Consider the following 27,981-nt stretch of genomic DNA (forward strand, 5'->3'; position numbering starts at 1 on the left):
CCCGCCAGCCGCCATGCACACTCGGGCCGGGGCTCCAGCTGCCTGGCGGGCACGCGGCGCTGTCCGTGGTGCTGCCGGCGCCGGGCGGGGCGGGGGCGGGGCGAGGGCGGCAGCCAATGGCGGGGGCGCTGAGCGGGGCGCGTGGGGCAGCGGGCTGGGCCCGGGGCTCACTCTGCTGCTCTCGGCACTCGGGGCGCACGGACGCTCCGCCAGCGGCTCGGGCTCCAGCTCCGCTCCGGGTCCGCTAGTGCTGCAGCGGTCGTGCCGCTGGCCCGATTCGGCTCAGATTCCGGGCCGGGCCCCCTCGGCGCCGCCCGCCCCGGCCGCGGTCTCGGCGCCCGCGGACCATGCGCCGGGTACCCCCCGGGGAGCCCGGTCGGGCCGAAAGCCCGCAAAGACCAGGTTCCCGGGCCGGGATCCCTCCCGGCTGCCCGGTCGACGATCCGCGCCCTGCCCTGCGCCCCGGCGCCGCGTGAGCCGGCGGGGCCATGGAGCGCTCCCCGCCCGACGGACCGCTGAACGCGTCGGGGGCGCTGGCAGGCGAGGCGGCGGCGGCGGCGGCGGGCGGAGCGCGCGGCTTCTCCGCCGCCTGGACCGCGGTGCTGGCGGCGCTCATGGCGCTGCTCATCGTGGCCACGGTGCTGGGCAACGCGCTGGTCATGCTCGCCTTCGTGGCCGATTCGAGCCTCCGCACGCAGAACAACTTCTTTCTGCTCAACCTCGCCATCTCCGACTTCCTCGTGGGTAAAGCCCCCAGCCCCCGCCCGAGCCCAGGGGCGCCCTGCCGGGTCGGGCCAGCGGGAATTGGAACGCGGACCTAGGGTGCCTTTGCCTCGGGGACACGCCCCGCTAAGGGGTCCGGCCTGGGGAGGGGGCATCCGGGACTCGTGGGGAGGTGGGCGCAGGCGAAGTTCCTTGCTTCCCCGGCCGCGGGACTCGGGCTGGGGAAGGATGTCCCCGGGGAAGGGGTCCTAGCCAGCGGGCGCTCGGCCAGGCGCAAGGCGCTGCGGCCGCGGTGCAGCGGGGGCTCTTGCGCCGTGGCTAAACAAAGGCTGCAGAGGACTCAGGACACGGGGAGGGCGCTGGGGGGGAGGTTTGGGGAAGGGGACATGGAGGGGAGACTTTTAGAGCCACGTTGGGGGAGGAGGCCATGGGGAAGGCGGGCGGGGTTGGGGGGAGAGGCTCTGAGGAGTGCGCTCTCACATGTCTGTGCACTGCTGCAGGCTGTGAGGCGGGGCGCAAGGAGGGGGCCGGAGCACCAGACACCTGTTGGGGCTGAGACAGGCGTCTGCCAGACGCTCAGAGCGGGGTTGGCGGTGGGCGCCCGCGTGGCAGCAGTCAAGTGCCCTTTGAGTCCGGAGAAAGGCTTTCTCGGTTTCTGAGCTGATGAGGAAGAGCCAGAATGGGAGCTTGGGATCCAGCGGGGCTAGAGAGGGAGGAAATGTTCTTTCTTCCTCTGGGCACTGGGAGGGCTGGGCAGAAGTCCAGGGATGACCAGACCAAGGCTCTGGGGCTCGTCGCTCCCAGCGGTCCCCACACCTGGATCTTCCTCCTGCCCCCAAGTCCAGGGGACCCAGTGGGACTAGGGGCCGGGCAAGAGTTGAAGGCCAGGTGCAGTGCGAAGAGTGTGCCTATGAATGAGGCGGAGGGAGGATCGCTGGTCCCAGAAGGGCCACCGAGTGACCCTAGGTCCTGCCTGTCTCTCGGCTGGGGGTGGGGTCTGACCCCCGCGCAGCCACGGCCCACCACGGCCCTCCTCTCCCACAGGGGCATTCTGCATCCCACTGTACGTGCCCTACGTGCTGACTGGCCGCTGGCCCTTTGGCCGGGGCCTCTGCAAGCTGTGGCTGGTGGTGGACTACCTGCTCTGCACCTCTTCTGTCTTCAATATCGTGCTCATCAGCTATGACCGCTTCCTGTCGGTCACCCGAGCCGTGAGTCTGGGACGTGGGTGCCCATGTTCACCCCTAGGGGGAGGGGTGGTCGGGAGCGGCCAGGAGACGCACCCGGCAGGGGGTACGGCCACTTCTGAGTGGGCAGTGCTGGCTGGGCTTGATCCCCACTGGCCTCACACCTGACACATCGGGCACTCTATGGCCAGCCGCCCACTCGGTAGCCATGTGCTGCCAGTAGGACTGGTCCTGGTTCAGGCAGAAGGCACAGTGTGGACCCGAAGGAAGGGGGTCCCTTCAGCCTCCGCCCTGGAGCAGGTCCAAAGTCCCTGGAACTAAGGGAGGATCTGGGCCAGGGGCCCTTGGTGGTACCTCCCCACAGGTGTGCATGCCTCGGGAAGACAGGCTCCACGAGCTTCCCTGGGCGTGGTGGCCACCATGAGTTAGGGGCCCTGGGCTGCCTGGACTTCCCACGTCGGTGTCCTGTGGGCACCGGGCTGGCGGCACAGAAGCAGAGGTCACTCCAGTGCAATCTCATTTTCTCCCTGAGGCTCCATCAGGCACCCCGGGGCCCTCCGCTGGGGACCACATGTGTCCTAGTCCAGGGAGGCAGTGGGACAGAGTGCGTGGGTTTTGAGCCAGCTCTGCCCCTTGAGCCGACCCACCTGTATTCTTTCCTGCCCTGCCTGAGCCATCATGAAAGTGGGGATCATGCTGGAGCAGTTGTGAAGATTAAATAAGATGGTATCGAAAGGTGCCAAGCAGAGAGCCTGGCACACGGCAGGTACTCAGTAGATCGGACAGTGACGTGGGCCCCCGGGGGAGCGCACAGCTGATGGGGCGACGGCAGACAGGCAGCCCGGCACAAAGTTAGGATTCTGGGGGAGGTTCTGAGGCCATAGGAGAGTGTGACAGGGCCTCAGCCTGCCCGGGATTCATGGGGCGAGGGGAGGAAAAGGGAAAAGCATCACTGCCGGGGAAGACGTGCACAGAGGCCCAGAGGCTGCTGGGAGCTGCGGGCGGCAGCGGCCGACCTGGGCTCAGTCCCCTTGCCTCCTGACCCAGCGTGTCCCACCGCAGGTCTCCTACCGGGCCCAGCAGGGCGACACGCGGCGGGCAGTGAGGAAGATGGTGCTGGTGTGGGTGCTGGCCTTCCTGCTCTACGGCCCCGCCATCCTCAGCTGGGAGTACCTGTCGGGGGGCAGCTCCATCCCCGAGGGCCACTGCTACGCCGAGTTCTTCTACAACTGGTACTTCCTCATCACGGCCTCCACCCTCGAGTTCTTCACGCCCTTCCTCAGCGTCACCTTCTTCAACCTCAGCATCTACCTGAACATTCAGAGACGCACCCGTGTCCGGCTGGACGGGGCCCGCGAGGCGGCGGCCTCGGAGCTTCCCCCCGAGGCCCAGCCCTCCCCGCCGCCGGCCGCGCCCAGCTGCTGGGATTGCTGGCAAAAGGGGTGTGGGGAGGCCGTGCCGCTGCACAGGTGCGGGGTGGGGGGCGGCGAGGCAGCCCCAGGCACCGGGGCCGAGGCTGGGGATGCGGCCCTCGGGGGCGGCAGCGGGGGAGGTGCCGCGGCCTCGCCCACCTCCAGCTCTGGCAGCTCCTCGAGGGGCGCCGAGCGGCCGCGCTCACTCAAGAGGGGCTCCAAGCCATCCGTGTCCTCGGCGTCCTTGGAGAAGCGCACGAAGATGGTGTCCCAGAGCATCGCCCAGCGCTTCCGGCTCTCGCGGGACAAGAAGGTGGCCAAGTCGCTGGCCGTCATCGTGAGCACCTTTGGGCTCTGCTGGGCCCCGTACACACTCCTCATGATCACCCGGGCCGCCTGCCACGGCCCCTGCGTCCCCGACTACTGGTACGAGATGTCCTTCTGGCTGCTGTGGGCCAACTCGGCCGTCAACCCTGTCCTCTACCCGCTGTGCCACTACAGCTTCCGCCGGGCCTTTACCAAGCTGCTCTGCCCACAGAAGCTCAAGGTGCAGCCCCCCAGCTCCCTGGAGCACTGCTGGAAGTGAGCCGGCCTCCACAGGCACCTGGGATGCAGGGGCAGAGCCCTCCACTGCCACCGCCCTCGAGGCCCTGGGTTCGCGGACAGCCGGGCCTCGCCACCCTCCACCCGGCTGCCCCGCAGGCACGAGCCCTGGCTTGTCTTCGGCCCACCCTAAATGCCATGGCAGCCTCCCAGCGCGTCCGCTGGTAGTTGATGCAGCCTGGTGGGCGGCTGGACAGACCCCTGCTGCCCAAACCGGAATGTGGCCACCCAAATCCCGCTCTAGCCCGGGAGGGACAACCCAGGGGTCCCAGCCAGTCTGCCACCCCCAAGGACAGTGGGATGGCCGGTCGTGTCCACGCTTCACACAATTACTGCTTGGTGTCTTCCCAAAGCAAGTGCCTGGCGTGCGCTCCAGGCCTCCAGAGCCGGTGCGCTGCCCCTGCACGTGCACGCGTCTGCACACCCCTGCACACCTGCCCCGTCCCAGACAAGCCCCGGCCACTGGCTTTGCTGCTGTCTGTCCCCTGCTCTAGCCTGGGACCTGGCTCCTTCATCCCTCTTCCCTCCAACTTTCTCTGCTCCCCAAGTGCCGGGTACTCCCCAGAAACCTCGCGGCAGGTCTCCGCTTCTCCATTCTGGGTGTTTCAGGAAGGCGGAGAAGAAGAAAACACATCCGTGAACTCGCTGTTCCTTGGATGTTTAATGAAGAGAGACAAAACTGCCGAGGAGCTCAGGGCTGGTGTGTGGGCTCCCACGCCCTCCTTCCTCGTGCTGCCGCTTCCGGCTGAGCTGCGCCAGCGGCTTCTGCCCACCCCGCCCCCCAGCTCGCGGTGTTGGGCCCCGACTGGCGGCTCTGCGAGCGGCCAGAGCCCCGGACGCCTGCTCGTCCAGCGGGCTGCCCTTCCTTCTCCATCTACTCAACCAGAGTTTTCTGGGATTGACGGGGACCCAGCAGCGCCCTGAGAGTCCTGGGGCTCCCAGGGGCAGTCGGAGGAGACCAGGGGCTGGGTGCCCAGCAGGGGGGCCGCTTCACCATATCCCGTGCACCTGGTTGGCACTCTGCATGCTCCGTTCCCCGCGCACCTGCTGCACTGCCCCTGCAGACTCCAAAGTCCACAGTAAAGTGTATTTTTTTTTATTGGTTCTGATTCCTGAGGACTTTGTGGGGGGTGGCTGAGCCCCTGTACTCCAGTCGGGGACCCAGGGGGGCACAAAAGCACCCAGGTGGGCATGAGGCACAGGGCTGCCCCTCCCCCTGGCCTCAGTGTCCTTTTCAAGCGGACGAGCCCAGCGGTCATACCAGGCTTTAATCCTAACAAGCGACGTGTGCCCCGGCAGTGCCCCGCCCGCTCCCCACTCCAGTCTTGAAAACACGCGGCACAGCCCTCACCTGCTGCAGCCTGCCTGCCCCCAGGACAGGAGTTCTCACCGCTCTCAGCCATGATCTTCCCCCTGGGGAGATTCCAGGGGTGTGGGGACTGGAGCTGAGCTTGAGGGGCTGGGCCAAGGGGCTTCCTGGGCAAAGGCCTGGAGGCGGGACTGAGGGTGATGGATGGGTACGGGGAGAAGGACCTGACAGGATGATGCTGGGTGATCCTGGGCCCAGTGGGCTCCACGGAGGGGGAAGACACTGGCCCTCACCCCAGGTGCCAGAGTCCACTCAGAAAGGGGGCAAGACCAGCCCAACTTGGGGGCAATAGACACTTGGGTGGGTCGGATGTCTCCTCCTCCAGGAAGCCTCCCCTTCTTTCCAGCCATGAGGGCCCTCCCTCCCCTGACCTCAGGGACACAGCCTCTCGTACCCTCCCCACCGTGCTGGCCCAGCGTCCACAGTCCTTTCTTCCTAAGGCAGAGAGACCTTTGGCTGCCTCACGTCCCTCCCTTACAGCTGGGTGCCATGGGGCCCATCTCCAGCAGTGAGGTGCCCGCCAGCTCTGAGTCTCACCACTGCAGGGGGCGAAGCTCTTCACAGCAACATTTGAAACCCATAAACCTTCCTCTTCCAGACATTTTCTCACCCCTCAGCTGCACCTCCACTTTGTTTTCCCAAGCACCCAGAAGTCTTCCTCCAGAATCCCAGGTGGGACTCCTTCCCCTCTGCACTTTCCCTCCACCGGAAGGGCCTCCTCTGCTCAAGGCAGGACGTTCTTCTTGGACCCCCTCTTTAGTGGCCCAAGGGAGGGGCGAGCCTTAGGTCCCCTCAGGGCGCTGGGAGCAGCCGGGGAAGGCGGTGACAGGGAGGTCGCCCACTGTCTGTGGGCCCAGAGCTTGGGGAAGCCCTCGCAGCTCTGGGGCCCATGGTGAGGCTGGCGGGCTAGCCATTGGCCTTCCCTCCGGCCCTGCAGACTTGCCTGGCCCCCAGAGGGTGGGCGTCCGTCCCGCAGCCCAGAGCTGTCTGGGGAAGGACAAAGAACCCATTCTCTGCAGCGGTGGGCACCTCCGTGCGGCCTGCACAGCCAGAGCCCTCGCTGCTCCTCGGCCCGGCCCTGCTAAATGGCTACAAATTGGAAGATAAAAGTGCAGCCTTTCAAGAAATTTTGCCTTCAATCTCTGCAAACTGCCGCTTCCCGAGCTACTGCGCAGGGATGGAGGAGGAGAGAAGAAAGACACGGAGTCTTTTGGGTCCATGTCTAGCAGCAAACAAACACACCAAGGGGGTCTTTCTCCTTGGATCCGACCGCTGGGAGCAGAGACAAGCTGAGCCCCAAGGCAGGAGCAGCCACCTCTGCAGGCACCGCCCACGTCAGCAGCTGCTGTTTATTGAGCACCTACTGTGTGCTGGGCTGTCTGCTGGACAACGGGCTGGCGCATCAGCAGGGCCATTCCCGCAGGGGCTGAGGACTGTGGGGGGACCAGGAGGTGGGTGGCCTGGCTCGTCAGCGGGGGGGACAGGGAGCCTGTCTGTGGAGGTGACGTTTCACTCATTCATTCCACAAACTTCCACTGAGCCCAGTGGTGGGAGCCCCGAGAGGTGGCAGAGGCCGAGCCTGAGGCTGAAGGAAGGGCCCGCAGGTGAGGGGGGCAGAGGGGCAGTGATGTTTCAGGGCCTGGAGGTAAGGTAAGGAGCGTGGCCTTGCTTCTGAGGACAATAAGGCATCCAGAGAGTGAGCCTTAGGCCCTAGGATGGAGCACAGTCTGGGTGGCCCGCCTGTGTCAGCGCAGTCCTAGCAGTGGGTGCAGAGACTGGCAGGGGCATGAGGCTGGGAGGCAGTGGCACTGAGGAACTGGGCAATGGCCCGACACAGTGTTCTGCCCTGGGTGCCCGTGGATGACCTGGCTCCTCCCATCGGGGCCAGCTGTCAGCCCTCAGGGGCCAGCACGTCTGCAGGGCTCCTTGGTCTGGCACCGGCTACGTATGTCCGGCTGCCGCTCCCGCCCCGGTGCGCTCCCGCGCCGGTGCTTGCTCTGGGGCACCCCCCGAGAACAGCTTCTGTGCACATGCTGGGTGAGGGTCCTTGCCAGCCTGGGGTGAAGACCCTACATTCTCAGGAGCCCAGCAGGCAGTCCCCATCCTTCTACAAAAGGACAAATTATTCAACGCTCTTTTTGGGGCATCAGGGCCATGAAAACGGAGGCCTGGGGTCAGCCGGCAGGGCTTCTGGAGGCCCGAGATCTGGGGAGCCACACGCTGTCTGGCCTCTGCCTCCCCACCCCCCATCCTGACACTCGTGGCTGGACTCGGGGCTGCAAAGAACATTCCCACCAACACTTACTGCAGCCCTGCATCCTCGTGGCCACCCCACGGGGGGCTGCTCAACTATCCATTCTGCAGACTCCCCAGAGCCAGGACCCTGAAGGCTGGGCGACTCGCCCCATATCCCGCACTCAGCAGTTGGTGGGGGCCAGGACCCCATCCTCACTCTTCCCTGGGTTCTCCCCAGGCACCGCAGGGGATGGTGGTGTGTGAGTGGGTCCCTGCCACGCTGCACCTTCCTGGGGGCCCAACTGCATCCCTGGGATGGCGAGCACACCGGGGAGACCTGCCTGATGGCGCATCTGGGGAGGGATGCTGGCTCCGGCAGGTCAGGGCTGGGGGTCCTGGAGCATGCAGGGCCTGAGGCTGGGGGTCCCTGGTGCTGCCCAGGAAGGATGGCCATGGCGCCTGGCACAGGGACTGTGCTTAGACTACAATTATAATGAACAGACTTACTATGTTCCGGGCACCATTCCGAGCCCTCTTCTTATGTAAACTCATCTAGTTCCCAAACAGAGTAGGCACTATTATTCCCATTTTACAGATGAGGAAACAAAGGCACAGAAAGGTTAAATGACCTGCTCAAGGTCACACAGCTAATGACTTTCCTTCCATGACCATTTTCCCAAGGCCCTTGGCTCTCAGGGCCACCTTCTCTTTCCTCTCCCGAGCCCGACCCCCAGGCACCCGGAGCAGGCTCAGGGGACACACACATGCTCCTGAGTGTGCCCAAGGCCTCCTGCTGCACCCATTCTTCTGGTGACAGCAGCCCGTTTCTCCTTTGGGAACCATTCCCCGTTTACTTCAGTGGCTCCAGGATGGGTGTGGATCCCAGGCATGGCTGGTCAGAATCACCGGGAAGGGTTGGGGTGGTGCACGTCTCCAGTGAGGCCAGAGAGCAGCAGTCCTGGGACCTTGTCTGGTGCCCTGGGAGGCCTGTGCTCCCCTTCAGCTGGGGCTGCCGGCCTGGCGGCCTCCAACATTATCCTCACAGAGGCCACCCCGTGGAGGGGGCACACCTGGTACAGCCGAGGCGGAGGAAAGCCACCCGAGAGCTGGATGGAGGTGGCTTCCACGTGCTGTTGTCTGAGCGCCTGGACCCAGCCTGGCCTGAAGCTAGAACCTGGACCTTTCGGTTTCATGAGTCACCAAATGCCCCTTCCTTCCTAAAGCCGGCAATGAAATGACGTTTTGTAATGTGATGGCCCAAGCTGGCATCCCTCTGTCTTGGGGTAGGGGAGGGGAACAGAACACTTCTGCCCATGGGAGGTCTGTGACTTTAATAAAAAATAGGAAAGTGAGTCAATTATTTAGTAATGATTGTTGGCAGGAAAATAATGAATTTTGGTATATTAGGAGTAACATGCTGGCTCTAAGGGTGAAAGGTCAGGAGGCCAAGCCATTTCTCTGCGACATCCTTCCTGTCCACGGGGGACCTCGGCCAGGTGAGTGCCTTGGCCTTAGATTCCCTGTCCATTAAGGAGAGCGTCCCAGACAGCACGCGGCATCCTGCTCCAGGGTGGCAGGCGCTGTGTCCAGAGGAGGCACCTTGCTCTGGAGTTTGTCAGACACAAATCTCAGAGGGGCGCAAAAATATCCTTCAAAAGAGAAAGAAGAAAGGGGAGAAGGGAGAGAGGAGAGGAGGGTTTTGGATGTAAGGGGGGAGGGGGGGTAGCGCTGTGGGAACTGCGCTAAAAATGCACCCGTGACACTCCGAAGTCGCCAGTTTCCAAATTCAAACATGACGAATTTGATGATCTTTAAATGCTTCCACTTTAAATGCTGGACGATCTTTAAAGAGTCCAGCAAAGCCTGGTTCTGAGCAGAGGTGTAGGAGTCGGGGCAGCTCAGTGGACGGGGAACAGCCTGCCTTCTGCCCTCCTTCCTGGGCCCCAGCTTAGCAGGACCACATTCCTGAGAAGCCAGGAGGGGGCAGGGGGTAGACCATTCCTCACCAGCCCCTCCCGGGTGCCCCTCAGGGCCTGGGGCTTCCTCTGACAGCCCAGGCTCGGCTCTGTCCCAGCCCCTCCAATCCATTAACTCATACTGAAGCGTGCGGGACCGACTCCTCCAGGGACGGGGGAGATGTGCACTGTAACAGAGGATGATCTCGATCTTTAAATCAAAGAAGGCAAATTCTAATGCAGGTATTTCAGACCGTAAGACACACCAAGTGGGTGCAGGGCTGGGGGTGGATGGTGTCTGCACTTTCTTGAGCTCCTGCTACCTGCTGGGCCCTGAGCCAGACACTGACTTCACCAAGGATTCCAGATCCGTGCAGCTGGGACGTCAGGGTCCCTTGCTCGGAGATCCTGCACGGAGCCCCCGTGGTGGGCCAGCAGCTCTGCGGGCCACACGGCTATTTCACGGGACCAGTGCCGGGTGCTTCAAGTTGCCCCCTTTAACCAGCCATGGACCCCAGACGTTCCTCCGTGGTTCCTGTGAGCCAGCTGGCACCCCCTTGTCACGGGGAAGGCAGACAGGCGGACAGGCACCCACCATCTTAGGCAGGGTGGCTGCTGCTGGGTCCACCCCAAGGACAGCGGAGGCAGCTGGCCTCTGCCCCCCAAGGCCCCCTCCAGGGATGGGAGAAAGGCAGGGCCCCTCGCAGAGGTACAGCCTCGCCCAAGTTGGCCCAGCCCCCCAGCCCTCCCTGCAGGCCCAGCATCAATGAGGGCTGATTCCACGACCTCCCCCGCACCTCACCCCTTCACTTCCGCCATCAGGTAAAACACAGGAGCTCAGTGCAATCTGGATTTCAGAGTCACAACAAATAATCTGTTAGCTAAGCACTGCATTCTTTGTTGTGACTCTGAAATTCAATCCTAACAGAGCCGGTGACCCTCCCCGTGTTCACAGACACTGCAGGGGCCGGGCTGGGCTCTAGGGATCCATCCAGGTCTCTGGAAGCCACGGGAAGGGACCAGGGCTGGGCTGGTGGGAGGGTGGGCGGGTGGCTGCCTGTGGCCTGGAGTCCTGGGCCTGGCCAGGGGCGGCGTGCTGGCATCCTGGGGGCACGGCCCTCTCAACCCTGAGGCTTGCTGTGTCCTTACCTGTGGCTCCCACAAGACCCCACACAGGGCAGGGGCTGCGTACCCTGGGTGGGGCTGAAGTGAGCAGGCTTGACCCCCAGGCCAGGCCGCGGGTCTTAAGCTACTCTGCTGGGCCTTAGTGTCCCCGCTGTACAGACGATGAAAACCAGGCAGCTGGGGTGGGGTGACAAGCGTGGGCGTCCCGGCGACACTCCCAGTGCTGAGCGTAACAGGTTCAGTGGGCTGGGCTGGGCAACCTGCCCACCCCAAGGCCACAGCAGAAACTGGAAGGATTTCCTGGCTCTGGGAAAATATCAACCCACGGGTGCCCACTGATTCCTTGCAAGGAAAGATATTTTCCTCTAAAGAATCAAAGGATTGCAAGACAGAACGAGACCGCCCAGGGGCCCCTTCTCGGGCACACACAGCCCCGCCCCAGAGGCCTGCGTGTCCCCTCTACTCCGTTTGGCCTTTCGCCCTTTCCGGAGAGGCGACACTCTGGCCTTGGTGGGTCCGAGCATTAGAGCCGCCCTGGCAACGAGAAGATGAACATCAACGGCAGACAGCGCCCAGAGCATGCTCACCTGCACGCGTGTGCCTGCGTAACGACATGTGCGTATGTGAATGTGTGCGCTTAGTTCTACGTGTGTTTTCACTATGGTCAAATACATCTAAAATTTGCCCTCTCCGCCATTTCAGTGCACAGCTCAGAGGCGTGCGGCCATCCCCACCACCCACCTCCGGAACGTCCTCGTTTTCCCAAACTGGAAGTCTACCCATCAAACGCTCAGTGCGACTTCGTCACAACACACGACACCGCAGGCCCCTCGTGCTGCCCTTTGAGAGCCGCAGCCACCTCCCCACCCCAGGCCGGCCCCCCTCCCACCGTCTGAATGGAATCCGCAGGCAGCCACGTGGCGCAGCCGCCCGCTGCCCTGTCGCTGGGCGGTGCTCTCCACTCCATGGTCTTTGAACGTGCGCCCTGTCCGTAAACATGCTGGCATGTATCCCCACACACGCGCATGTATTCAACGGAACCACAACCTGCCCAGCACGTCTGTTATGCCTCCGGTGCCGGCACTGTCCCGGCCCTGCGACGCAGCCCAGACCAGGAGCCTCATGGCGGTAGGGGCTGATGCGGAAGGCCAGGCCAGGGGGCCATACGCCCGACAGCGGCTGGCGGGGCGCAGGGCAGGGCCCTTGTGGGTGGGGCTGCTTGATCAGGTGGTCAGAGGCCCCCAGCTGGGGGGCATTCATAGGGTGTCTGAGGACGGGCACTTGCATCGCAGGGACTGGCAGCACAAAAGCCTGCTGTCCTGGAGGGTCCTTAGTGTAGCCAAGCAGCAGCTGGAGCAGAGGACAGAGGGAGGGGATGGGCAGCAGGGGAGGGCAGGCCAGGTCAGGGCTGGGGCTTTGCTGGAGGGAGGGGGTGGCCCAAGATGGGGTGGAGGAAGGACCCGTGCATACAGGGATTATGGCGCCTGCGCTGCCGTGCGGGGAGACCAAGGGGCCTGAGCAGGTGCTAGAATAGAGTGCTGGCTGGGCTGACGGCACCCTCAAAGTCACAAGCACTGGAAACTTACAATGTGACCTTCTCTGGAAATAGGGTCTTTGCCAATGAATTAGAGAGTAAAGCGGGAGGGAGAGGAGACCAGGGAGGAGACGGCCACCCCGCCCCGGGAGGCCCCGCCAGGCGCTGAGCCCACCGCCTGCATGGGAACAGAGGGCCAAGGGCACAGAGAAGAAATCTCAGGGAAAGGCTGGCGGCTGGAGCTTCTGGGAGACGAAATCAGTAGGGGAGGGACGACGCTGGGACAGAAACACCACGCAGAGGAAGAGGTAAAGCCAGGCAAAGAAACAAGGCGGGGCTGTGCCAGCCCCCAGCGAACGAGGGCCCCACGGAGACGGCCAAGCGCCTGGCCCCACAGCCCACGCCCTGCTGGCCTGACGCAGACCCAGGCCACCCGGTGCGGCCGTGGGGAGGGCACAGGGAGGGGGACATGAGAAAGCGAAGTCCCGTCCAGGGGCCAGAGGTCAACAGGTGGCGCCCCGGGCTGATCAAGGAAGCAAGAGTTGCTGAGACTTTGGAGCAGGTCACTGAGCGGGAACGGCCAGAAGAGGTGGGCCCGGCTGAAGCTGGGCCTGGGGAGCGGGCCACGGCTCTTGCTCGGCACCCACCCACCCGTCAAATAGTCTTCAAACTAAAAGAAACCTAAACGCACCTGACATCAGCCACCACGCACTCGCTCATTCCACAAATACGTACTGGTGCCCCCTTGGGGTCAGGTCCTGAGGCTGCTGGGGGCACAGTCGAGAACAGGACAGAGCCCCTGCCCTCTGGGGCACCCCTTCGGGGTCAGCTACGGGAGGCATCTTGAGCGTCTCCCCTCTGAAGAGCACACGTGGTGGGCGCCCAGCAAGCAAGATGAAAGGCCGTGGATAATTAATGCTGCTCTTCGCGGTGGCCTGAGAGAGAGCAAATACATGCAAAACCCAGCTCTGGTTTCCAGAACACAAGGACCTCTGAAATTACAAGGCATTGAAATAAAGGTTCAGGTAGAGGACTCTTGTTCTAGTTGCAAATTTGATGTCAGATCAAAACGGAATTGCTCCTGAAAGCTCAGGCGCTGGCTTATTAGTCGAGGTTTGCCCAACCCCCACGTGTGGAAAAGACACTGGCCTAAGTGCACCCAGCGGCCCAGCTGCCTCCGGACCCTGAGGCCGATCCCCAAAGGGCCCCGGGTCCCTTCTCCACTCGTCCCTTAGGCCCTCAGGGACACATCAGATGCATCAGACTTTATTTGGGGGGAACAAAAGTTCCAGGCCGTTTTGCCGGATGAGCAGGCTAGGAGCAGCTGCGCCGTCCTCACGGGGCACCTGCAGTCAGGGACGCTGGGGGCGCGGGCGCGGCTCCCATCGACACCTAGAAGCACAAACCTGAGACACTGGCTACCCTGGGGGACGGCGCTGCCATGCCCCACCTGCAGTCCGCAGTTAATAACCTGTTCGCGTGTACTAAGTGGGTCAGAAGCCACACGTCCCTGGGTCGGATACTGGGAGCAGTCGTGAAGCTCGGCTCCCAAAGAGCACGGCGCCGTCTGGGACAACAGGGCGGGTGTCACCCTCACTGCTTCCCTCAGACGGCGGCATCTGAGGATTGCACCTGCAAATGCTTTCCCTCCCCCGGCCCTCGCACAGCAGAGCATCCCCGCCAAACTGCGCTCACGGGGCGTGTTGACAGCCGTGGAATCAAGGGCCCACCTCTGCGACAGCTGCCGCCACCCAAGGGTCAGCAGGGAACACCGGCTCCCACCCCCCGTGTGCACTTGGCAGCATTTGGCGACATCAGGCAGCGTGTGGTCCCTGCTAATCAGGGGCCAATTAACACAGACGAGCGCATCGTAGCACGTCAGTCGCATGCAGGCGGGCGCGGGAAGCACCGGGAACAGACGGGCGGGTGCGTGAGCGTCCACCGCCCCAAGGTCCCAGGCCCAGGGCAGGGGGGCGCATTGGTGGGGAGCCCTGAGCTGGTGGGGAGGCCGCTGCACCAAGGCCTCTGATTCTTTGGGACTCCTTCCTCATCTCCGGTCACAGTCAGCCTGCCTGGGCACTGCCCATGCCACCTCCCGGCCTACCACCTCCGCTACCACCGGAGAGGCTGGCGGCCCCGCTCCAGCTCCGCGGCCACGTGGTCATCGTGCAGCTCCTTCAGATGCAGCAGCAGCCCCTCCAGGTTCTCCCCAGTGGCCGCTGACAGGGCGATGGCCTCTCGGCCTAGGCGGGCCTGCAGCTGGGGCAGCTGGGCTCTGGCCTGAGGGAGGTCGACCTTGTTCGCCACGACAGCATGGGGTCTCTCGGACAGGCCTTCCCTGTACTGTTCTAGCTCGTACTTCAGGTCATCCAGCTGCGTCCACGGCTCTGGCACCGAGAGGTCCAGCACGAACAGGAGGAAGGGGCAGCGCTCGATGTGCCTCAGGAAGGCCAAGCCCAGGCCCCGGTTCCGGTGGGCTCCGCGGACAATGCCCGGGATGTCGGCCACTGCGGAGGAGAAGAGCAGACGGTCCAGGAGGGGAACCTGAGACCTCTGAGTTCTGATCCTCTCCTTCCAAGGAACACCTTGCAAGTGAAGTCGTTCAATTTACTGCCTCAGTGATGCATCAGGCCAATTACCATCTGAGGCATCTCAGCTTTCAGCTCTGCTAATGCTTTGAAGTATCTGGTTGACAGGCGTGATGACAGATCAGTCTAATAAGAACTACTTAACACATTGCAGTCTTTCTGGCTTCAAAAATGATTCAAAAAAGGGGAAGACGGCTTCCTGTACTCTATTAATAATTGGATTACCGATAGAAACGATAGCGTCTTCTGCAAGTATAAAGCGCTACACAAATCGCGTCGCCAGCAGGCTGACTATTTTTAATGGGTACATTATCTTCTGGAAAGTTTTCTTCTCTCAAAATGGTACAGGGAAAGCTTTTTAAATCACACGTTGTCCACATGACTGACGGTGCCGAGTTCCCCGTAGATGAAAGAGAAGAATAGAGGCGGTGAAAAGGAATAATTTCCCCAGGTTTGAAATTTAAACTCCAATTCCTGCACTGCCACTAACAGATGCCTGGGGGAGAGGGTGGGAAGCAAACCTAAAACCTGATTCTGATAAAGAACCACAGTTTTCAAATGAAGAAAACAACGCTGCACGCAAGAGTTACATAAGCATTGCCCTGACTCTCTGAGAGGCCCTGGCGTCCTACCTGCTATTTGCTGGTGGTCCTCGCAGTGAACAACCCCCACGTGCGGGTTCAGGGTGGTGAATGGGTAGGAGGCCACAGTGGGCCTCGCGTTGGAAATGGCCCGGAGAAGCGAGGATTTCCCCGCGTTGGGGAATCCGACCTGGAAGAGAGTGGGGACGGCCAAGGTCGGGGGTCTTGGGTCGGGAACCGGGGACGAGGACAGCAGGGCTCCTGACGAAGCCAACAGGCTCTGATGGGAGAAAGTGGGCTGCCCGGCCGCCGCCCTCCTGGCATGTCCCCCACCATCCTCCCGCCGGGGCTTCAGGTGACACCCACCAGCCCAGCGTGTGCCACCGTTTTGAGCTCCAGGAAGAGGACCCGCTCCTGACCCGGCTGTCCGGGGGTACAAGTCGTGGGCGCTCGGTTGCTGTTGGCCAGGAAAAAGCGGTTGCCCTTCCCGCCTGCCCCGCCCAGTGCTGCGATGAACTCATCACCCGGGTGCGAGAGGTCAGCCAGGACTTCGTTTCCCTCCTTCACCAAAGTGCCCACGGGGACCTGAAAAATAACAAGTGCTTATAGGAGCAGCATGAGAAGGGAGGCACAACTAAGCTCCACAAAGGGACAAAGGGCCTGGCAAGGGCCCAGCCCTAAAGGGCTTGAGAGGCTGACTGCACTGCAGGCAAACCGCATAAATGGCTTTTCCCAACAGTGCGTCTAAAGCATCCGGGTGAACAAAAGCATCTGGAAAGCGAGAGTGATGCTGAAAGCACGAACTCTCCACTCGTAGGGAGGTGCCCGAGAGGGTAGGTGGGGGCAGATCACGGGGCTGGAGACAGCGGGGGAGACCTGCGGGCCCCACGGGGCTGGAGACAGCGGGGGAGACCTACGGGCCCCTCGCCGTAAATATAATCATCTCATGACTTTCTGAACAGGTGACACATTCACACGGTATGAAATCAGCACAGAGTCCCCGTCCAGGGTTGCTCTGTGGAGGACGGGGCCCCTCTGGACCACTCGGCAGGACCTGGGAGCTTGATGGTCCAGATGGCCTACCTGGATGTAGAGGACGGCGCCGCTTCGCCCAAAGCAGTTCTTCCTGCCGCCGGCTCCTCCGTCAAAGCCCTGGTACTGGGACAGGACTGAGGACAGGGACTTGACTTGCCGGTCAACTGGAAGTCAGAGCGAGAAGCGTCATCTCCCTCTGTGTCAAAGGCAGACCCATCTCATGTTGTTAAGTTTCTTTTGTTCAGATTCAGAACGTTAAGAATGCACCTGGGACGGGACCTCCCTGGTGGCACAGTGGTTAAGAATCCACCTGCCAATGCAGGGAACACGGGTTCGAGCCCTGGTCCGGGAAGATCCCACATGTCATGGAGCAACTAAGCCCGTGTGCCACAACTACTGAGCCTGCGCTCTAGAGCCCCTAAGCCACAACTACTGAACCCACGCATCACAACTACTGAAGCCCAGGTGCCTAGAGCCCATGCTCCGCAACAAGAGAAGCCACTGCAATGAGAAGCCTGCGCACCACAACAAAGAGTAGCCCCTGCTCTCCGCAACTAGAGAAAACCCACGTGCAACCACAAAGACCCAACACAGCCAAAAATAAATAAATAAATAATAAAATAAAAATGAAAAAAAAATCTAAAGAATGCACCTGGGACCACGGAATAAAGTTGTAGCAAAAGTCGCTAAACTAGCAATGTGATTTTTTTTTTTTGCAGTACGCGGGCCTCTCACTGTTGTGGCCTCTCCCGTTGCGGAGCACAGGCTCCAGACGCGCAGGCTCAGCGGCCATGGCTCACGGGCCCAGCCGCTCCGCGGCATGTGGGATCCCCCTGGACCGGGGCACGAACCCGTGTCCCCTGCATCGCAGGCGGACTCTCAACCACTGCGCCACCAGGGAAGCCCGCAATGTGATTTTTTGAAAAATTTAATTTCCTATTTTCTTTCAAAAAATACTACAATTTTCAAACAATTCAAAAATTACCCATAATGTCATCATCATCTTGAAAACAGCTGTACTTACTATGCTGTGAATGGTTACTGAGGGGACTAGTTTGCTAATATTTGTGCTCCATGTGTGTCAGGGCAATCAGTACCCTTTCAGCACTCGACTGAGATAGTAACAGATTAACCCTTTGACAGACTGTACCAGAATGTTAGATTCCCTGACAGTAAACTGTCTTTGTGTTCCTGAAATAAAAAAAACCAAAATCATCAAAGTTGGTTTTGGGTGGATTATCTAAATGTGAACATCCACGTAATTTAATAAAATGATGTCCACAGGTCAATTTTTGAATCCAACTTCCTGTTAGGATAAGAAGGTGAAAACTCCCCACCCCGGAGGCGCGCAGACACAGCGCGTTTCCCCGGGCTGCCCCTCGGGACACCTGCCTCTCAGGATGACGTGGCCGCCGTAGCCTCCGTCGCCACCATCGGGGCCTCCAAACTCCTTCCGGGGCTCACTGTGGAAGCAGCTTACCCCGTCACCTCCGCGTCCCCCTCGGACAAGCACTCGGCGATGGTCCACAAAATGCCTTTTCTGCAGAGAACACACAGAGGCCTGTCGTTATTAACTCTGCAGTCCTCCCAAGGACCAAGCAGTCATTTGTAATGTACCTTTTCTACCCATGACAGGCTTTAAAATTAGAAGCTAATGATATTAATATTGCTAATCACGCCTAAGATGCAAATATAAGAAAGAGTTCCCACAAGTCACTGCTATTTGTAGGCAAATGTAAATCAACAACGCAGATGTTAAAAGTGCTCAGCGTGGAATACACATCCCAGTCACGAACTCCACGCTAAAAACCTAAATAAAACGCAGTTTAGGAGATACTCCTTAAATAAAGCGTCTTCCCAGCTTTTTCAAATAGAAACACGTTATTGAAATAACAGGTCTTTAAAAAAAAAAAAAAAAAAGAAAGAACAGGTCTTTACTAATGGAGAGTTCTGCTCCTCAGGACGAGAGAATGAGAGTGACAGTCCCTGGGCCATTATCAGGCTTCCAACTAAGAACAGAAGTCTTCTGTGGCTGACTGAACAGGGCTCCTTTTTTTTTTTTTTTTTTTTTTTGCGGTATGCGGGCCTCTCACTGTTGTGGCCTCTCCCATTGCGGAGCACAGGCTCCGGACGCACAGGCTCAGCGGCCATGGCTCACGGGCCCAGCCGCTCCGCGGCATGTGGGATCTTCCCGGACCGGGGCACGAACCTGTGTCCCCTGCATCGGCAGGCGGACTCTCAACCACTGCGCCACCAGGGAAGCCCCAGGGCTCCTTTTTTAAATGTGGTGATGCAGACAGAGCCCTTATCTGAGAGCAAGTTTTTCTCTAGGTCCCTAAGGGAGACACAACCTACCTGAAGAATCAGAACTAACTAACCAGGTTAACATATATATATATATGTATATCTATATATTTTTTAACATTTATTTATTCGGCTGCGCCGGGTCTTAGCTGTGGCACACGGGATCTTCGTTGTGGCGTACGGGATCTTCGTTGCGGCGTGCGGGATCTAGTTTACTGACCAGGGATCAAACCTGAGCCCCTGCATTGGGAGCGCAGAGCTTTAACCACCAGGGAAGTCCCCTAACCAGGTTAATATTTAATAAACGCTTGCTCACAGGACAAGAGGTCCAGCTGCCCAAGGTGCCAGGGTGCAGTGTTGAGGACGCCACTCCCAGCCCAGCCGTCCTGTCCCGAGGAGCCCACCTGCTCCCCGCACATGTGCACAGGCTGACGTGGCCGCCCACATGGCCCCTCCATGGGGACCAGGGCATCTGCATTTCCATCCACTACTCCATAAGCAGATCTTTTTTTAAAGGAAAATACAGAAATACTTTATGATGCTCTGGCACCACCACATGGAAAAACCATGAATTACTGTTTCAAAAACGCAATGTACAAGTTTGAACATAATGGAAATCAACCCTGATGGGAAAAAAGCACAACTAAGGAGCATCGTACAGAAGATAAAACTTAAGAGTCAATGTTTACATTCTGGGGAGGAGACAAAACCACGTGAAAACTTGATATATCTGAGTGCACACGCTGACTGCCAAAGTAATTTTCCACATGAAGTACTGTTTGCCCTATGAGCCTTAATTGGAAGCCGCACTTGGGAGGAAACAAAATGGATTATAGACATGTGTATTCTTGAATTTAATTAAAGATCATTCATGTTTTAAACAGGTTTTGATAAACAGAATAAAAAGCATGTAAGCCTTGGAGAACTATAGAACTAAAGGTGCTGCCCCGGGCCCCACGCCCCCCCCCCCCACGCCATAAATGCAGAACCATCCACATGCCCTAAGGATGCATGTAGTACACATCTCAGACGCACAGGCTAACGATGCATGAGCCCCAGGCGCCCTCCTGGCGAAGGGAGCGAACACGGTCATCACTTCTGGCACGCTGGGCACTGCCCTGGGTCCGCCGCAGTTTTAGGCCAGCCCAGTATTTGGTACCCGCAGGCCTTCATCTCACGGGCTCATTTCCAAGGATAAACAAAGACAAGACAACAAGAGCTCAAAACAACGCCCTGCGCCTTCAGAGGGGAAACGGCGTCAACTTCCTTCAAGGTTAGAGCCTCACCAGTTTTTTCTCCGAGAGCAGCTTCTTCCTGGGGGGCTCCTGGTGCTTGGTGCAGTCCGCACAGCTGACCGAGAGCAGCCTGGGAGAAGCGTGCTGGGGAAGGAGCCGCCCGGGCCTGGGAAACACTCGTGCCAACGGTGTCCAGCACCCCACGCCCTCCAACACCGGCCAGGATCTCGCTGCGGAAAGCCTCGAACGTATCATGGCTCCTTAACAAAAGGCAAACTGGCAAAATAAGACATCTGGTTGAAACCCGAACACGGAGCCCAAACTGAAGCAGTGTGAGCACCTGGCGCAGGAGAACGCGGGCGAGCGCTCCTGAAACAAATAAATGAACCAACGAATGACTTTCTTACCTCACTCACCACCTTCCACCCCGAGTCATGCCCTATTAGCCTATATGCTACTTGGAGGGAGTTCCCTGGCGGCCTAGCAGTTGCGACTCTGGGCTTTCACTGCCGGAGGTCCGGGTTCGATCCCTGGTCAGGGAACTGAGATCCCGCAAGCTGCACAGCGCAGCGAAAGCAAGTCTCCTTAGCCTATATGCTACTTGGGGGAAAGATCTGTGTACAAAGGATTACATCATTAAATCTCTTGCAACTCTGGAATATACTCCCTATAGAATAGCAAATACCTGCTAAATGAAAATATTAAAAAGGAAATCTCAGCCTCAAATCCAAATTTCTTAAAAATAAAAACACCCATTTACTCAGATGCTATGGTGTTATCCTGCACAGTTTGAAATGGTCCAACTGGAACACAGTGGGGTATTTCCTATGGGTGCAGTGGGTAAGCCGCCAGACTCTGCACAAGGACCTCTGCCCCTTTCCCCCAGGGCGACCTAGGACAGTTCACTCATCTGACGACGGACCAGGCTGGGAGGGACAGAAGGCACGACAGCAGTACCTGGCCCATGTGAAAACTCAGTAAGCGTGAGCCACTTTTCATTAACTAAGAGCTGTTTACACCACTGCTCGTTCATTAAACAGCTCGTGATAATTATATATCTTGTGGGTGCTGAGGGCCAACGCGAGGAATCTCAGGCCCAGCCCTCCAGGAGACGACAAGCCCTCCCCGTCCACTGTTCTGAACGTCACCCACTTCCAATGTCCCCGCTTCACAGGCACACGTGTGCCACATAAGAGGAAACCACTGAGGCTTTCCTCCCATGGTTAAGTACGAACTACACATACAGAAGGGATATAAATGTACACGCATTACTTTAAAAATCATAAAGCCACCACGTGCGCAACACAGCAGGCGAGGACACAGGGCTCGCCTTTTCCATTGAAGCCCCTCCTGTACCTCCTGCTCCACACCTCCTGACCCTTCTGAAAAGGAAATACTTCCTTGGTGGGAGCTATTCCCTCTGCATGGCACTGAAAAGCTTTGCTTTTTGTTCGGAAACAATCAGGTATAGAAAAGTTCAAAGGAGAGTCCGTGGATCACTTGAGGGTGAGCGGCCGACCTGACACCGAACCCCCAACCCCCCGGACACGGCAGTGTGGCTTCCTGTGGACAGAGGCACCCCTACGGAACCGGGGGGATGGCCTTTGAAACCGGGCCACCAGCCACGCCCAGACCCCCAGCTTTGGCTAACGGTCCCTATAGCGGCTCCCACAGCAAAGGGTCCGGCTCAGAACCACGAGCTGCGTTTTGCTGCCACGTCTCTGCAGCCCCTCCCTGACTCTCGTGCCCCTGACACCTGGAAGGTCACAAGCCAGCTGTTCTGCAGCGTGTCCTCGTTTTCCCTCTGACGGACGTCCCTTTGTGATGAGCCGCGGGCAATGCACCTTTGGCAGGAATTTCACACGAGTCAGGGGCCTTGCTCACCCTGCACACGGAGCTCCCGCGCAGCTTCCCTGCGTCGGGGCACCCCTCCCTCCCTGTGTAGTTACGAGGACCTCAGGGGAGGTGGTCTGAGACTGTGCAAATCCCGTTCCTCATAAACTGTCCATTTACTCATTTTTACGGGCTCAGTTTCCTATTTTATTCAGTTAGCTACGCTGTTACTATCATTTACTCCAATGCTCAAATTGCCTCTGGTTTGGGCAGTGGCAGCCCATCCCTTGGCTTTGGTGTCCTTCTGGCACGAGCCCCTCAACCTGTGAGCGCTCCCTGCTTCCTGCCACGAAATGTTCCACGTTCACCGGGCACTCTCCCTGGTTGACCCTGAAACCAGCCTTTACTCCAAGGAGCCCTGGTTCTTTTAGTGGAGAATGGTATTTACAAGGCCACCTGTATGCTGGGGGTGCTCAGGGGTCCTGGGGTGGTGCTGCTCGTGGGTCCTCTCCGTGGACAGAGCAGACGAAGGTAAACGCATCCACACACAACACTCGCATCTGTAGTCACTGCCACACCGATCCACCCACAGTTTTAGAGCAGCATCTTTTGAAAACCATGGGTTCACACCTATAATCCCAATTCCAATTCAACACCACAAGGTTCTAATTTTCTCCTTCTGTCTTTGCAAGTCCATCCTCTGACTGTCAGAGTCCCGGCTCCATTACCTGCAGTATGTTTACTCACCCAACCTCGACAGTAACCAAACCTTCACCTCCTGACGTAGGTGCTCTCCCCTTCCACTGGGCCGCCCCTCCATGGGGACACCCTCCTCCTGTTATCTTCCTGTTAATGTATTGTCCTAAATACACCTTTATTTCAGAATGATTTTAGATTTACAGAAAAGGTGATATTCCCATATACATCTTATCCAGTTTCCCCTAATATTAGCATCTTACATGACCAGGGTACACTTGTCAAAACTAAGAAACCAACCCTGCTATGTTATTATTAATTAAACTCAGGATGGCATTTGGATTTCACGTTTCCCCATGAATATCCTTTTTCTGCTCCAAGATCCCACACTGCATTAAGCCCTCTTAAAAGATATTTTTAAAGTGCTAAAAGAAAAAAAGTCCCACCCAGCATTATTACACAGCCTGTGAAAATATCCTTCAGGGAGGGAAATGAAGTAAGACATGCTGGGTGGTGGGAGACACTGTCTCCACAAGCAGTACCCCAGAAAGAAAATGACACCACAGGGAAACCCCAACCTTTAGGAATGAGGAGATGGTACGTATAAAAGACTATTTTGGGGGACTTTCTTGGTGGTGCAGTGGTTAAGAATCCACCTGCCAGTGCAGGGGACACGGGTTCAATCCCTGGTCTAGGACAATCCCACATGCCGCAGAGCAACTAAGCCCGTGTGCCACAACTACTAAGCCCACGCACCACAACTACTGAAGCCTGTGCGCCTAGAGCCCGTGCTCCACAACCAGAGAAGCCACGGCAATGAGAAGCCCACGCACCACAACAAAGAGTAGCCCCCGCTCGCCGCAACTAGAGAAAAGCCCGCATGCAGCAACGAAGACCCAACGCAGCCAATAAATAAGTAAATGAATAAAAGTACCTATCCTTTAAAAAAAAAAAGAAAAAGACTATTTTTTCCTTGTAAGAGTTTTAAAATATGTATGACTGTAGAAGGAAAATTATAACACTGTCCAGTGGGTTTCCCATGCATGCAATGGTGACTGCAAGGTTTCCACATTTCTGTGAAGTGGCAAAAGTCTGAAGTCTAAGTGGATCATGAAAGGTTAGGTAAGTGGATCACTGTAATCTCCAGAGCAACCACTAACATGTATCTCAGAGATATGTCCAAAGCCAATAAGTAGACGAAATGGAATGCTAAAAGCCTTTCCGATAACTCAAAAGAAAGGGGACAGCAGGACAAAGAAGAGGCACAAAGGGAAAACAAATAATAAAATGGTACCCTAAACCTAACCATACACGTAACTCAGACAAAACAGACTTCCAGAAAAAGAGCATTTCCTAAGATGAACAAAGGCATCTGATAATGACAAATGGAATTAGTCATCAGGAAGGCCTAACAATTAAAAATGTGCGTGATAGGGCTTCCCTGGTGGCGCAGTGGTTGGGGGTCCACCTGCCGATGCGGGGGACGCGGGTTCGTGTCCCGGTCTGGGAAGATCCCACATGCCGCGGAGCGGCTGGGCCCGTGAGCCATGGCCGCTGAGCTTGCGCGTCCGGAGCCTGTGCTCCGCAACGGGAGAGGCCACAGCAGTGAGAGGCCCGTGTACTGCAAAAAATAAAATAAAATAAAATAAAATAAAATAAAAAAGAAGAGGTAAAACTGCAGAAAATACGACTGTCTCCACAGCGAATTCCAGCGAAATCTATAAAACAAAGATTAGAATTAATATACAAAGAAGCAAGGTTTTTGTTTTGTTTTGTTTTTTATAAATTTATTTATTTAATTAATTAATTTTTGGCTGCGTTGGGTCTTCGTTGCTGCGCACAGGCTTTCTCTAGCTGCGGCGAGCGGGGGCCGCTCCTCGTTGCGGTGCGCCGGAAGAAGCAAGGTTATCGGTTACAAGGTTAATTTGCAAAAGTCAACTGTGTTCTTCTATACTAGCAGCAAACTATAAAATGAAATTAAGACAACAATCCCATTTACAGGGACACCAATTACAAAAGCATCTAGCTTAACAATAAGCTTAGCAATAAACGTTTAAGACCTCTACCTCACTACTGGCAAGATACTGTTCTAAGTGTTTTCCAGGGATTAATGCATTTAACTCTCATAACAGCCCTGTAAAGAAAGTACAGATGAGGACACAGAGGCAAAGAGAGGTGAAGTGACTTCCCCAAGGTCACAGATCTCTCAGATGGGAGGAGTGGAGTGCGAAAGCAGGGTGTCAAGGGGCAAAACCAACCACCTGATCATCAAAGAAGCACACCCACAGCTAAGTCTGTTGGAGAGCTACGCCATCCGGCCCGGCCGGGTTGAAAACCAAGCTTCTGGGCACTGGTAACACGAAACCTGAAAGCGATCAATCAGAGGTGACGATCAGAAAGCCAACCAGAGACCTGAACTCTGAATCTTGCCTAATGTGGAGTACTCCTCCTTTTTACCTCTTCAGTGTGTTTGGAAAAATCTGCTGAACGCGTGCCGTGGCTCTCCCTTGCCACGTGAACAAGTTCACTTTGGTTTCACATGACTATTTGGTCTTTGTTTTCCTTCTAATGCTTTACCTGCTCTGGCCAATAGCCCCATGCGGCTATTAAGTTTAAATTAACTAAAAAAATTTTAAACGTAAAAATTCAGTCCCTCAGTCACACAAGCCACATTTCAAGTGCTCACAGCCACACGGGACAAGTGGGTACCACAATGGCCAGCACCCATTAGCACATTTCCACCATTACAGAAAGTTCTACTGGACAGCGCTGGTCTTTATTGTGCAGTGGGAACTCAGATTCCTCCTAGGAGCATCCCTCTTCCTGGGCCCAGCAGAGCAGAGTACAAAAGGTGGGACGGTGGTGAAAGCTGAGGGCCCAGAGTCAATCAGACTTCATGATTACAGGATGGGGGCTTTAAAAAATGCTGGGAAGGCGCTCAATACACAGCAAGGGCTCCACTTTGTTCTGTAAAGTGTTAAGATCAGTTCTACTGGTCCATACACATTATTATCTGCCAGGAGCCTCTAAGATCCTCCTACGGAAATTTTAATTTTTTTGTTTTGTTTTTGTTTTGTTTTGCAGTACGCGGGCCTCTCACTGTTGTGGCCTCTCCCGTCACGGAGCACAGGCTCAGCGGCCATGGCTCACGGGCCCAGCCGCTCTGCGGCACGCGGGATCCTCCCGGACCGGGGCATGAACCCGCGTCCCCTGCATCGGCAGGCGGACTCTCAACCACTGCCCCACCAGGGAAGCCCGGAAATTTTAAATTTTTTTCCATGGGAATTCCCCGGCGGTCCAGTGGTCAGGACTCTGCGCTCTCACTGCCGAGGGCCCAGGTTCAATCCCTGGTCAGGGAACCCCCCAAGCTGCTCGGCCAAAAACAAACAAACAAAAATCCCTTACAACCACCCTGTGAGGGGTAACAGTGCATGCTGTTTTTTTCCATCTGCTTTTCTAGACCCCTTTTCCACCCTGCTCCGTTTCAGAAGCCTACCCTGCATGACTACTCTCAGCTACCTTGCCGTGGGGCGGAGACTGCAGGGAGGCGCAGGAGGGCTGGATCCTGACTGAAGGTCGACCTCCAGCCGAGGAAGCCCCGTCTATGCTGCTCTCTGCTGGTCCTGGTAACTGGCCCTCCCCTTATCCTGGGGTGTCCAGGAGCAGAAGCAACTCCACTGTTACTACCGCGTGATAAAAACACTAACTCTGCTGTTTCCCTGCACACTCTGCTTTAAACTGGGCCTTTACAAACCCTCCTTAAAGTATCCTAAAGTGATGGTGCCGTAACTTCTGACCCTTACATTTTTTATGCCGTTTTGTTTACGCTGCCTGGCATGCGGGGTCTCAGTTCCCCGACCGGGGATCGAACGGTGCCCCCTGCAGTGGAAGCGCGGAGTCTTAACGGCTGGACCGCCAGGGAAGAAGCCCCTTTACGCCCACTCTAAAGCAGTGGAGGCTGAGACTCATAGAGTCTCTCGCGTGCCCAACACAGTGTCCTCGCTGCCCGTATTTCACAGCAGGGTTCTTCAAATCAGGGATGTGTACGCGACCACCATCCAAGGGAACCGAGGCAAGGGTCATTTTAAAACGATCAGTTTTGTGCTCCTTAACTGTGGACACGTTTTCTCTGCTAAAGCGTATCTGCCTGGGAACCGACTTGCGTTGAAAAGCGTGATCTCCTTTCCGCTCGTGTCGTGAGAAGGGCCCTCTACAGAAGGAAGCCCCCTCCAGGGAGCTGGCCCCAAGGACACGCCTCCCTCCTCCCGACAGGCCCGCGAGCAGGACAGACCCCGGTCTCCACAGCGGCGCGGACGGCGTACCCGGTGCCGGCCCAGCCCGCCCAGAGCGCCCTCGCAGGAGGACGCTGCTCCTGTGCGAACGCTCACGCTGTTCGGTGCAACCGCGCGCCACAGCAGGTACAGAGCAACATCCGGGAGGAACCGTTTCACACTCAGGACCTCGACCCAAAGGAGTCTCCGGGCCACCCGAGCACGCCCACGCGCGCTGAGGGGAAGCCGGAAGCCCGGGCCGTGGACGCGAGGGCTCCCCCGGCCGCTATTTGCACTCACCACTCCAGACGGCACGCCACTTCCGGGGCCGGCTCCACGGGTCACTTCCGGGGCGGGTCCCGCCTGCGCAGGGCTCCCCTGCGCGCATGTGCGGCGCGGGAGGGGGTTGGGAGAGGAAATAAATGGAGCTGCTCGCGTCTGCGCAGAGGTGAGCTTGGTCTCCGGCGTGCGGAGCGGGGGCGCCTCGGGACCCAGGGACCCGGGGATGCAGGGATCCCGGGCCCGGCAGCCGTCTCCCCGCCGGGGCTTCCGGTTCCCCATCACCTCACGGAAACTCAGTCTCCAGGACGGTTCTCGAAGAGCCAGTTTATTAATTACAACAAAGGCATAAACAACTTAGACACCAAAGTCCGGCTGAGGAGAGAAGCGGACGGGTGAGGATGGTTGTCCGGGACCGGGCTGTGCTCACGGACGAGACGGCGTGACCTGGTCAGTCAGGGCTGGGAAGTCGCACGGAAACGCCCTCCTCGGTCCGAGTGTGAGCGGCCGCCCCGCACGGACCGCCGAGGCCCGGCTGCGGCTGCGGGCGCGCGAGGGATGCTCGGGCCGGAGGCGGCGGGGCCAGCCGGCGGCCTGGGCGCTGTCGGCACCTCCGCGGGCCGCGCCGGTCACCGCTCGAGGCCCGCCCCGCCCGGGGCTCGGCCGTGGCAGCTCGGCGGCACTGACCGCACCGCACCGCGCGAGCGACTCTCGGGCCTAAGCGTCTGCAGACATTCGTGTTGCGGAAGAGGAGACACGAAACAGTGAACGAAAACGAGCTGCTGGCATCACTTTCCCCACAATATTACATAAAAACGGACAGCACGTTAAATAAACATTTTGTTATTAATCATTAAATATATGAACACCGACAATCATGTATAAATTAGGAAATAGATGTACAAACTATTTCACAAAGTGCTTTTAAAAATATATACACAACATTCAAGAAATTCTTAATGTAAGACATTTCAGATTGAAGTTTCGGGATAAGTTTTTTTAAGTGTCCTTTTCCT

The 27,981-nt window shown here is 58.0% G+C and overlaps 2 protein-coding genes across 6 annotated transcripts; one reads left to right on the forward strand and one right to left on the reverse strand.

The window, feature by feature from the left end:
* Positions 1-204: 204 nt before the first annotated feature.
* On the forward strand, positions 205-3,908 carry HRH3 (histamine receptor H3; the record flags this gene model as incomplete). Of its 2 annotated transcripts, XM_079944968.1 has the most annotated exons (3): positions 205-744; positions 1,768-1,934; positions 2,973-3,908. In XM_079944968.1, the coding sequence occupies exons 1-3, from the start codon at positions 489-491 to the stop codon at positions 3,906-3,908; spliced, it is 1,359 nt and encodes a 452-aa protein (XP_079801094.1). In that variant the 5' UTR covers positions 205-488. The 2 variants fall into 2 exon arrangements, with proteins under 2 accessions (XP_079801094.1, XP_079801095.1); XM_079944969.1 differs by lacking the exon at positions 1,768-1,934 and having other exon boundaries at positions 205-740.
* A 9,446-nt stretch (positions 3,909-13,354) lies between these two features.
* Positions 13,355-26,989, reverse strand: MTG2 (mitochondrial ribosome associated GTPase 2). 4 transcript variants are annotated; one of them, XM_079945515.1, is made up of 7 exons: positions 26,804-26,989; positions 19,938-20,146; positions 17,740-17,887; positions 16,396-16,511; positions 15,679-15,897; positions 15,364-15,502; positions 13,355-14,650 (listed from the first exon to the last, which is right to left on the reverse strand). In XM_079945515.1, exons 2-7 carry the CDS (start codon positions 20,139-20,141, stop codon positions 14,256-14,258), a joined length of 1,221 nt encoding a protein of 406 aa, XP_079801641.1. In that variant the 5' UTR covers positions 20,142-20,146; positions 26,804-26,989; the 3' UTR covers positions 13,355-14,255. The 4 variants fall into 4 exon arrangements, with proteins under 4 accessions (XP_079801641.1, XP_079801639.1, XP_079801640.1 ...); XM_079945513.1 differs by having other exon boundaries at positions 26,738-26,989; XM_079945514.1 differs by having other exon boundaries at positions 19,938-20,162; positions 26,738-26,989.
* Positions 26,990-27,981: the final 992 nt, after the last annotated feature.

Source organism: Stenella coeruleoalba (genome assembly GCF_951394435.1).
Source record: "Stenella coeruleoalba genome assembly, chromosome: 15".
NCBI lineage: Eukaryota > Metazoa > Chordata > Mammalia > Artiodactyla > Delphinidae > Stenella > Stenella coeruleoalba.

Bases quoted from the DNA above. Each gene is read 5' to 3' on its own strand.
- MTG2 (XM_079945515.1), bottom strand. From the start codon at position 20,141: ATGATACGTTCGAGGCTTTCCGCAGCGAGATCCTGGCCGGTGTTGGAG. The intron at 15,898-16,395 runs GTAGGCCATCTG...GTTATTTTTCAG, and splicing joins GCGCCGTCCTCTACATCCAG to GTCCCCGTGGGCACTTTGGT. The intron at 15,503-15,678 runs GTGGGTGTCACC...ACTCTCTTCCAG, and splicing joins CGGTGGCACACGCTGGGCTG to GTCGGATTCCCCAACGCGGG.